This window comes from Physella acuta, unplaced genomic scaffold (genome assembly GCF_028476545.2).
Source record: "Physella acuta isolate Inbredline_101_S28 unplaced genomic scaffold, ASM2847654v3 ptg000638l, whole genome shotgun sequence".
In the NCBI taxonomy this organism is placed as follows: domain Eukaryota; kingdom Metazoa; phylum Mollusca; class Gastropoda; family Physidae; genus Physella; species Physella acuta.
Window position 1 is genome coordinate 210,976 of NW_026732157.1, and position 12,368 is coordinate 223,343.

Consider the following 12,368-nt stretch of genomic DNA (forward strand, 5'->3'; position numbering starts at 1 on the left):
CTGGTGCGCATAAGTCTTTTAGTAGCCTAAATTGTTGAGGCCCTATGACTGTTAACAAAATAGCTCTCTTTTTGGCTTCTATCGTCACGTTGTTTGCTTCTAGGTAAAAGCTTAACCTCTCTAGGTAATCTTGAATGATTTCATCATTCGCATCAAATTCTTTTATTTGGCCATACAGCGCCATAATTCTAGAAATAATTAGCTAATAAGCTCTAGCAAACCTCTGTTTTGCGTAAGTAGGTGCTCTTTCTAGTAGATGTTTATCCTTCGTCGCCAAATGAGGTAGATTATGAATACAACGGAGACAGAAGCCATCGACATGTAAACAGCTTTATTTGTTAACCGGAGAGGACGGAAGTAAATGCACAAGGGACATCACTCAAGATAACAATATAAATATAATACTAATACAGAGAGTGAGTTCCCTTGACCTCACAATTAACTCAATCTATTACAAACCCCATGAGCCATTTCCCCAGCTTCTTTGCTTGTGAACAGGGTAAAATATTTGTTTGCTGAAAGGCCCGATTTCTTCGAAAACTTGCATCAGCCAAGTTCATCAAACGAATTGAGATCGCGTTATAACTATACTGAGTCTATTATTAAGAAAAAAAGAGGATCTAGTTTTTAGAGTAGGGCCTATGACACTCATTCCCTCCTTCCTTCCCCTCGTTGCTTTATGTTAATTATGTCCCATTTTAAACCTAAATAATTAGCCTATGACTTTTTATCTGCCAGTTTTTATAGTCATTTGATTATGTTTGATCCCACGAGCACATTCTGGCTGGCTTATAGATTTATTCATGTCAGACTGAAACTGAAAATATGTTGATACACTTAAAAAAAATATTGGTCAAGGAAAAATTGGAGATACATTAGGTTAACTTATATTTTTTAATTAATTATTATTTTCGTAATTAATACCAAACTGGTTTTAAGGCCAAATTGTAATGCCTTAGAATTACATTTTTTTCATTAAAACGTGTTTGGAATGTATTTAAAGAAATAATAAGTAATTATACAAATGTAATTTTTAGTAGGGCCTAGAGAAGTTATAAATTATGAAATCGTGTGCTCAAAAACTCAAGATCAGTATGTTAAATTTTGCAATCATCTGAGACCTAGGTGCGCTTATGGTGAACGGAAAAAAAGTCACAGAAAAAAAAACACAGAAAAAAAGTCACAGTTTTGCTAGGAAAAAAAGTCACAGAAAAAAGTCACAGTGGAAAAATTTTATCGGAAAAAAAAGTCACAGAAATAAAGTCACAGAAAAAAACAACAACACAAAAATCTTTTTAGAAATATTTTTATTAATTTGTTAAGAATTGTAAAATTGTGTATGTTTATTGTTGTGGGTTGTATTTTTTGATAGCATAAATTATTTATAGACGTTAAAAGCATTATGATTTATAACAATTGTAAGTTGTAAGTAAAAATACTAAAAGATAATTAACACAACAATCTCAACTTTTGTTACGTATTTAGTTAAATACGCGGTAGAAAAGTTAATTATAAAAGAAATTTAGGCACATTTTGCCGTAGGCTATTCTCTGGTCGGCCTCTCCTCAGTAGGCATTGTCCGAACATATTTTGTGTTGTTGACGTTATGCGTCAATGACAGCCTTTGAACGTTGTCGGCTTTCTGTTTTGATCCTAAGTTTTGTTATGTAATGAGCGTGATAAATGTGGGCAGCAAAGGTGGTTGAACTAAACATAACTATTGTTGCCATGAGTTGAGGGCAGCAAGTCAGATGAACTTACCATTTCACGGTAATTTAATATTGGTATTTGAAACAAAAAAACACGATGAAAAACGTGGACTTTGGAGCATTCTATTAAATGCTACTAATCTTAAGTTTAAAATATTACTTCATAATAAATATTTTTAGATGAATTATAAAAATTTCTATTATGCGTATACAGCCTACATTACATTTAATTAATCTTAAGTTAATTTGCACTCTCTAAATATTTAATACATTAAAGCATTAGCAAATATCATGCAAATATATATTTGTGACTTTTTTCCTGTGACTTTTTTTCCTGTGACTTTTTTCTGTGTTTTTTTTTTCCTGTTTTGTTTTCCTGTGACTTTTTTTTTCCTACAATCGCGCTTGTTTTATCTTTGTTTTCACTCAGTGCGAATACAAAAACTTGACCCAGAACATAAAAAGGGGCGCGGTTTTGTGCCCGGCGACTCAGAAGATGTTCCGTATACCCGTAACATGTTTAGTATACACTTTAGTAGGTCAAGTCTAGTACACATGTCGTAAGTGTAAACGCGGTGTAATAATACTACACTTCCATGCCAAAAGATTCAAAGAACTAAGAGTATCAGGAAACTAGGCCTACTATAAAAAAACTATTAAAAAACTATTAAATATAGATCTAGATCTAGGCCCACATCTATCTAGATCTAGATTCTAAATTTAGAACTAAGATCCTTACATTCTTAGTAGGCTAGAATCTTAATACGGCTAGAATCTATCCCCGTCTGGGAATATCCACTTCGTCTTGGCCTAAAAAAAGATGGCCGATGTTTTTGTAGACTCTTGTCTTGATCTAATTCTAAACATTCTAAAAATGTAAACATTAGTAAGTAATAGATTCTATATCGTTTTACGTAAAATCGGCCGAGACTAGTAATGTGAAAAACGGGCGCCTCATTAAATTTTAGTAATTATATCACATTTTTAGGAGGATTTAGGTTTCGAAGTGACTAGCCCTAGACTACTCGGAAGAAGATTTTTCATTTTCTCCCCAACGTCTCCACTTAATCGGCAAAAGATAGCTGGCAAAAGATAGCTCTGCGCATGCGCAGTGACCTATGGCTAGGGTTAGAATTAGGGTTAGGGATTGGGATAGGGTTAGGGATATGGTTAGGGATAGGATTAGGGTTGGTGTTAGGACTGTTAGGGTTCTGCGGTTGTAAACACACGCATGCCCAGTCCCATTGAAAACATCACCACGATGGCAAGTAGTAGTTTCTCTCCATTGCGCATTCGTATCTTATTCCTGCTAGCATCAGCCTTTATGTTTTAAACTTACAAAAAATGTTTCAAAGTTTCATTAATGTACCTGTTTCTATACAATCGTTACTGGTAAGGTAATCTATCGTTTTTAGGTACGTAAAATCGCCTGCGACTAGTAATGTGAAAAACAGGTCAGGTGACTCCTTAAATTTTAATAATTATTTCACATTTTTAGGAGGATTTATGTTTTGAAAAATACAAAAATGTTCCCTTGTTTCATTTAAGTACCTGTTTTTAAACAATTGAATTAAAACTTTTCAGTAATAAATGAAGACTAGCGATGTTTCCAACAGATGCAACCATGCTCATTTTCGATACCAGCCATTTTGTTTCTTTTTTTTATAGTAAACTTATAGCGCAAGATTCAGGGGAAGCCACTCTAACTTACAGATGGCCGCTTTTTACATAGCAAATCCTGCTCGCAAACACTGCTGTTTAAAGATAATTTCTTGCCTATATTGATATATTTAGCCATTGATTTAGCTTTATTATTCATTTATCTATAATATTTGACACAAATATATCACAATATACTTCTATTAAAGCCTTGACAATGAGTTAACTTTTTTGTACATTACTAGCCGCAGGCGATTTTACGTACCTAAAGCGATAGATTACCCATTTAAGGACAGTTTATTGAATTGCCCCTGATGGTTATATATTTATTTATTATTCAATTAGGCCTATCGGAATATTGATGGTATTTCCAGTGTCATGAGTGTCCAACAATAGATAATGACCATTAGTCATTAGGCCTATAAATATATAGATCTAGATCTATTTACATATATTTCTATTGTGAATAGTGAATACTAGTAAATTAGTGATAGTTCATGGACAGTGTACTATGGAAGTATGGCAGGACATGAACAGTCCACCATGTAGTACATGGACAGCCTATTTATTGTGGTAGGACATGGACAGCCTATTTATTGTGGTAGGACATGGACAGCCTATTTATTGTGGTAGGACATGGACAGCCTATTTATTGTGGTAGGACATGGACAGCCTATTTATTGTGGTAGGACATGGACAGCCTATTTATTGTGGTAGGACATGGACAGCCTATTTATTGTGGTAGGACATGGACAGCCTATTTATTGTGGTAGGACATGGACAGCCTATTTATTGTGGTAGGACATGGACAGCCTATTTATTGTGGTAGGACATGGACAGCCTATTTATTGTAGTAGGACATGGACAGCCTATTTATTGTGGTAGGACATGGACAGCCTATTTATTGTGGTAGGACATGGACAGCCTATTTATTGTGGTAGGACATGGACAGCCTATTTATTGTGGTAGGACATGGACAGCCTATTTATTGTGGTAGGACATGGACAGCCTATTTATTGTGGTAGGACATGGACAGCCTATTTATTGTGGTAGGACATGGACAGCCTATTTATTGTGGTAGGACATGGACAGCCTATTTATTGTGGTAGGACATGGACAGCCTATTTATTGTGGTAGGACATGGACAGCCTATTTATTGTGGTAGGACATGGACAGCCTATTTATTGTGGTAGGACATGGACAGCCTATTTATTGTGGTAGGACATGGACAATCAAACAACAATATCATTTTTAACTTAGATTTTTGCTTTACATTCAGAAATCCTAGCTTTGTTGCCTCAAAGCTTTTTCCATTCCTAACTAATAGCACCTGTTTAACATAGACATTTAAAAAAAATTCCTTGAATACTCACTACACTTAGAACTTTATCCCTGTTAAAATAAGAATAAACTGAAACTGAAATCTAGTTTAGTTTATTTTAAACTAGGCATACTGCCTAGCTTCGCTTAGGTTTTTAAAAAGCATTTGAGAATTTGTATACTTAATTATTTAGCGATGGATTGGGTGTGGAGTGCTTTAATTTAATAATTTAAACAGTAATGCTAACTTTAGAAAAAATGTTTTTGTTTGTCATTTAAATTCCGTTCTCAGAAATATATTGGAAAGTACGCAATGTATAACTAAAATGGAATTAGAACTACACAGGTTCCATGAACAGTATATCTCATAGTTTATATTACATTGCCCTTTGAAATTTATTTATTTATTTAATTATGATACGTAACTAAATTAACAACTTAATTTTGTACTAAAACAAATGCTATACTTTGTCATTTTCTGTTTAAAATAGTATACAATTATTTGAAAAATAATAATTTTATAAACGATACCTCCCTTGAAAACTGAACGTATGACGTATGTCTTTGTTTACCTTTTTTTTTTTTACAAACAGTTGCTATGCTTATATAAGAAATTACGGTATATGAACATATTTAACGACTATAATGGCTGTTTCCGAGGGGAATACATTTTTTTGTTACCCTCCAGGGTTGGTCTACAACGTCATATAATATTAAGGGGATTGTTCGTCAATTTATTTATATATATATCTCATATAAGGAGAACTTCACTCACGATCATCTTTTAGCCCTCGTCGAGGGCTTTGAGTCTGACCAACAGTTTTTCCATACGGCATAGTCATCTATAGTAGTGTATGCAAAAACTTAGCATGATGTCCAGACGATAAGTAACCTAAAAATTGTGTTATAATTTCCCTGTTTTTGCCATAAAATACAAAGATTATATAGGGAAATACGACTGGTCAGTTTTGACCCATTTCCCGATTTTTCCAGGACATGGCGAGTTTTTTGTAACACCCCAAAGTCTTCTTCTACCACCTCACAAAATTTCAAGGGGGGTCGTCGGAGGAAAACTTTTTTCGTAATAGAGCTCATATAAAGAGAATTTCTCTCGCTGTCACTTTTTAGCCCTCGTCGAGGGCTTTGAGTGAAACCGACAGTTTTCCCTAAAGGTCAAGCCATTCACCTAAGAGTATACAAAAAATTAGCCAGATATACTGAGTTTAAGTACACTAAAATCCGCTTTGAAATGACCCTCTGTTTTTCCCATAAAATACAAAGATTATATAGGGAAATACGACTGGTCAGTTTTGACCCATTTACCGATTTTTCCCGGACATGGCCAGTTTTTTGTGACACCCCAAGGCGTTCTTCTACCACCTCACAAAATTTCAAGAGGGGTAGTCGTCGGAAATTTTTTTTTGTAATAGAGCTCATATAAAGAGAATTTCACTCGCGGTCACTTTTTAGCCCTGTTCGAGTGCTTTGAGTGAAACCGACAGTTTTCCCTAAAGGTCAAGCCATTTACCTAAGAGCATGCAAAAAATTAGCCAGATGTAAAGACGGTCAGTGCCTTCAAATCCGTTTTGAAATCACCCTCTGTTTTTCCCATAAAATACAAAGATTATATAGGGAAATACGACTGGTCAGTTTTGACCCACTTCCCGATTTTTCCCAGATATGCTGAGTTTTTTGTGACACCCCAAGGCATTCTCCTACCACCTCACAAAATATCAAGGGGGGTCGTCGGAGGAATTTTTTTTTCCTAATATAGCCCATATAAGGCGCCGGTCAGTCGAGGTCAGTTTTGACCCCCTCTCCGTCGACTTTTCGGCCAACCGTCACCGGCCCTCGTGTTCTATAGACCCAAGGCACCATCGTGCCAAATTTGACGCGCCTGCGGCGCCGGGAAGTGCCCTATCGGGCACTTGACCACTTTGCTTTATATATATAGATAATAGAGCGAATAGTACTGATGACTTATATCTATATACTAATGCGTAGAACATGTCTCTGTTCAAATAATAAACCCTACTCTTCAGACAAGCCAAACAGCAGACCACATTTAAGATGTATGGTTGTGTCATTCGCTTCTAAAATCCACTCCTTCACAAGCGTTTACAGACATTACCATACATACTTTAAAAATGAGTACAATTCTTTTAAAGAAGTAAGCCACATAAGTAGTGGCATTTTAGGTATATGTAGTTCCATCTCTTTGGAATGCAAATTATATCTATACATATTGCTAGTTTTATCAATTTTCATCTCGTAAACTTATACGAGGGCAATATCCTACTGGGCAGGACAGAAGAGGAAATCGCTCCAGGGGCAATAGCGGGGGATGTCCAGGGGTTAATTGACGGGGGATAATGTTGTAGACCCATAGCCCTTACCCTAATTTCTAACCATAAAACTAAACTTGAGATTTTACAACCTAACACCTATTTTTGGAATAGTTTATTGTCAGAAATCAGTAACATAAAAAAGAATTCTTCAAGATAAGAATTTTATATATGTACCTTATTTATTTATCTTTACCCTTATATTTGTATCAATTTTATATTCATATGGTTAATAATTTATAATATAGTTAATAGATATATAGACTATTAGATTTAGAAATATTGCTTAGGCTATTAATAATTCAATAGTATGTGGATATGGCTGATCAGTAAGTAACCTAGGCTATAGAAAATTGAAGAATTTTTATTATTTCATTTTGTAATCTCATATAAAAATTAAAGAAAAACCCCAACAAAAAACTAACAAGAAACTCAGTTGGTGTCTAGAAAATAGATATCCATTGTCATAAATTCAATACCAATAAAACTTTGGTTAGCAGTAAAAACTAGGAAGTATTTAAAAAGAACAATATAGAAAAATCTAGTTTTTCCCCCCCATGCTAAAGTGTATTGTTAATTTTGACTTTGAAGGGGGGGGGGGGGGGGGAGGGAGTAGTAAGTGTAACTCTGAAAATCCAAAGTTTTTATTTACTCCACTTATAAACTATATAAGTATAATGCTGCTAATGAACCATCTTAACACCTTCACTTTAATTAACTATGTAAAACCTTCTAATGACCCATTTGGCATTTATAATAGACCAATGATGGTGGGGTACTTTTTAATACAACCAAGAAATAATGCTATAGAATAAATAATGAACTTGGCTAAAAGATTATAAGTAAAGGAAGTAAAAAAGTGGTAGTTGTTAGCTGTATACTATTTACCAAATTCATAATATTCAACCCTAACCCCATCCCTAATCCAAGTAAATCTACTACAACTTTTAAACAGTTTAAAAATAAGCTTGTGCTGTCATGAAATGTGCCTAAATCTAAACTTCTACATCTTGGTAGAGTAACATGACAATTTGAGATCTTTATTTGGAATTACCAGACAAGTAGCTACTTATGTTATACATATATATTGAACAAAATTCTTCTAACTTTCCTCTTTAACAGTAATCCACTTTTTAAATAGGAAAACTGTTTTTATTGCATAAGAGAAACTTAAAACATGAATGACTCAAATTATTAAAATATATATAGAGTTACATTTTGTGAAGATATTAATTGTGTTTGTTTCAGAAAATGGAAGTTCTGTTGTTTTTCTTGCTCATGTACGAGATAGGAATTACAGTATCTCTTGATCAGATGAAATGTACTACAAATTGTGAAGAAGGACAATACTGTAATGGTGCCACTTGTCTGCCTTGTAACTATGGGTAAAGAGATTAAACCAGTAATCAATTGTCATGCTTTAAAAACATTTAGATTAAAGAGATATTTTTGGATACAAGATTAAATAAAGTTATAGCATCTTAGTCTTAAATTGTTCATGTATTTTGTGAAATATGTTATTAGTAACATCCATTTTGTGTAAATCTGTCAGTTGACAAATGTGCATAGCATACATGACACAAATATGTAAAGTTATCTCAAGTTTCTGAAACAATTTTATGTTCACCTTGTTTAATTCAGATAATAGAAAAATAATCTATTAATGACATGTGGTCAAACTTTAATGATATCCAAATAATCCTCCCCACCCCCACATGCCATGATTATTGGTGTATTCTTCTCTTGTTTTGTCAACATCTTTATTTGACCATGTCACCACCTTTGCTTATCCCTATGTATCCACCTGCATTGGGGTGAACTTTTTTTTTTTATCTTCCAATGATACCATTCAAATTCAATGCAGGTGTTCTAAATTTAATTTCTTTCTTTTTTGTAGCTTTTTCATAGAGGAAAAATTACATCGTCATACTTCATGTAAACCTTGGACACAGAAATCTACGTCAGATCACTGGGAATTAGTTTCAAATGGGACAGCAACAAAAGACCGTGTGTGGCGATGTGAAGCAGGATATGAAGAACATTCATACTCTGGTGGTGAACATGACTGTTGGCCAGCTCCTCCCACGGTTCAAACTACAACAGAAAAAACAACAACCACATCAGCTTCTAGCGGCTCAACAACTGCTAGAATAGACCATAGTAAAAACGATAGCAGTGATTTATTAGGACATGAAATAGCTATACTAGTTATATGTTTAGTAGTCACTTTAACAGGATCCATCTTATTTATTATTTTCAGACGTAAAATATTTAAATGCCGGTCAACTTTTTTAAACACAGAACCTGTCAATAATAATAACACAGCAGAAACAGTTGGCTTTACTCAGATTTCAGTGGATCCACCTACACTTCACTATAGAGATGTTTTCAAATATTTCAATAGAATGGGTATTGGTGAATGTCATATATTTCTCCGCATATTACCTGACCCCAGTGGTAGGTTTATTGCTCCCAATGAATATTCTTTTAAGATAAGCGATACCCACGGAGACTCAATAAATGCTTTAATTTCCACCTGCTTAAAATGGGCACTAAAAAATCCTGGGCTTGATTACCAAAGTATTTTTAAAAAAACATTGAAGTACATGAAGCGGAATGATCTTGTGGAAGATGAAACAGACACTCTACTGGAACATGATCTTCTGCAAGAGAAAAGCTCTCCCAGACAGATCTTTAACATACTTTCCTATTTCCTCACAAATAATCTCACACGGAAGGATTTTTACGACCTGTTTTCACTGATATCATCCCCAACAAATGACTTTCTGATAAAGAGACAAAATTTGATGTCAAATTACAAAGACATTTCAGTGAGTGACATAGACACATTAGTGGAGTGGTGGAATTTGGAAGGTACCCAAGATACTGAAAAATTTATTGAAACTTTCACTGACCTATTAGGTGAATTAGAAAGAAACGATATAATTGAAAATCCACATTTTCAAAGCATAATTGACGTATACAGGGAGACTACTAATGTCAACGCAGGAACCACCCAAGCCAATGGTGCTAGCTGTGCTACCCCTGTCTAGAACCTACCCTGACATAGTAAAGGGGCCTACTGGCAGATGGGTCAGGTTTGCGGCCTACATGCATGTTTGTAAGGTTTCAACCCCACTGCCATCTCATGCTAGAGCCTTGCCGTGGCATGGCAGCTTGTGTACCCTGACGACCCCCAGAGCTATACCAGCGGGAGTTTAAACTCCTGGCAGGTTAACCCAAGCTGGGGAGGTCTGCATGGGTAGGGGTCAGACAAAAGCTAGCACCCTGGTCCTCCATTTGGGGGTTGAATGTAATGCCAGCACTACATTCTGCTACTGTTCTCACAAAATACTTCGATCACTGGTAATCTGTGATCTAAAGTTGCCAGGATTTCTTTTCTAAGAGCAAGTTAGCAGGTAAAGCGTATAAATGTGTTGTCTCTAGACTAAGTGTATGGTTGACTAACGATTGATTGTGGTTGAAATCACTCAAAAGACAATTTTATTGTTCAGATATGCTATTATTAGCAAATGTGTCTACAAGCAAGGGTGATGTATCAGATAGTTTTTGTAATCCAGACTTTTTTTCTGGTATTAGAAAATAAAATAAATTCTTCATTGTCTTTTTTACTTAATCTAATATTTTTTTCATCTGTCATCTTGTGCCTTAGTTTTTACCAAACGCTTATACTGATGGTTAAAATTTTTTGTCTGTCTATATTTTCTTGTTCCTTGTGTGGAGTTAGTAGTGTAGTGTCTCCCATTCAGAGCCTCCCAAGATGGCAAATAAGGAAACGCCATAAAAGAGTTGTCTATAGCTCTACCCTTCCAAATTGAAAATTTAAATGATGTAATTTTTCAGTTAGTGTTAAGGGATGGTGTGGTCATTTAGTGGTGTTTTGGTTGTAGGCTGAAGTCTGTAGGACATCGGTGAGTCCACCTCGCTCTGGTGGGTACCTGACACACATTAGGGAAAGTAAAAGCAGCTAGGGATAGTGCTGACCACACAATCCCTTCCAATTCTTAAGACACAAACATGTGAGTTCTTCTACATTAGCCGAAAGACCACCAGATTCAGCAGTGTCATTTTACTTCAAATCTAAATTAGTTTTATTTGAATAAATATTCAACGAACAGAAATATACATAAATTATTGATGTTTTTAAGTAAAAGTTATACCTATTAATATTGTTAACAGATAGTGGTGTAAATTAAATATGTTTGCAGTAGACAAAAATGTGATTTATCTTTGTGCAATGGTTGTATTGGCTGATTATGTTTTACACTACAAAATTAATGTTCTTTATTACATTTTTTAGCAATATATTGTGAACATATACATATTTAGCAATTATAAAATAATAATTTACTGGTAATTTCCTAATCTTGTTTATTTATACATAAACATACACATAGGTATAAATAAATAAATAAATACATAATATATAAATAGAAAAATATTTAGATAGATGGATGTTATCTTATGTATTGCAAAGGTATGAGAGTATGTGTGTTGTGGAATGATTTAGATTAATAAAATGTGACTGTGCAACAAAGTACAAAAGGATGTGATGTTTGAGTGAGAGTATGATCTTAGTGCTAGGGGAAATAGATGAGATAGTCTTCGTCATGTCGTGCCAGGTTGTAGAAATATTTGTCCGGTCGTCATGCATGTAGGTTTTGTAAAGTTGTGAAAGTGGCCTTCCATATCTGTTATGTATTTAGCCAGTGCAATAAACGATTGAGTGAATTAATGCAGTCCTGTTCAGTGATTTATATTGAATATTGGATTGTCATTGTTTGTCTCGTCCCAAACTCGCATCATGATAGATAGATAGATAGGTAGGTAGGTAGGTAGGTAGGTAAGTAGGTAGGTAGGTAGGTAGGTAGATTAGATTAGATTAGATTAGATTAGATGATTAGATTAGATTAGATTAGATAGATATATATTTCCATAGATTAGAATTAGAAAGATATATATTTCCATAGATTAGAATTAGAAAGATATATATTTCCATAGATTAGATAGATATATATTTATATATATGTATATATATATATATATATATATATATATATATATATATATATATGATGTTCCTGAGGTTCTTATTGCCTAAGGAGCTCATTTCCAGTTTGATCTTTGAGTTTTCTCTCCTAGCTATTGAGTGTCATCTGCCTGTGCACTTTTCTGGTTGACATATCTACCATTTATATACATACACACAAATATATATATATATTTATATATGTACAAAACTGGGATGGCATGGCCTAGACCTGATAGTCTGGAGAATCCTCTTTCAAATCAGTACAACGTTCATGAGTCCATT

The 12,368-nt window shown here is 34.3% G+C and overlaps 1 protein-coding gene across 1 annotated transcript; it reads left to right on the plus strand.

Annotated features, from left to right (window-relative positions):
• Positions 1 to 2,297: 2,297 nt before the first annotated feature.
• Positions 2,298 to 11,773, plus strand: LOC131948320 (uncharacterized). The gene is made up of 3 exons (XM_059309897.1): positions 2,298 to 2,331; positions 8,282 to 8,418; positions 8,931 to 11,773. The coding sequence occupies exons 2-3, from the start codon at positions 8,285 to 8,287 to the stop codon at positions 10,084 to 10,086; spliced, it is 1,290 nt and encodes a 429-aa protein (XP_059165880.1). The 5' UTR covers positions 2,298 to 2,331; positions 8,282 to 8,284; the 3' UTR covers positions 10,087 to 11,773.
• Positions 11,774 to 12,368: the final 595 nt, after the last annotated feature.

Excerpts from the sequence above, each read along its gene's own strand:
- LOC131948320 (XM_059309897.1), top strand. The coding sequence starts at position 8,285 with ATGGAAGTTCTGTTGTTTTTCTTGCTCATGTACGAGATAGGAATTACA. Across the intron at positions 8,419-8,930 it reads TGTCTGCCTTGTAACTATGG|CTTTTTCATAGAGGAAAAAT; the intron begins GTAAAGAGATTA and ends TCTTTTTTGTAG.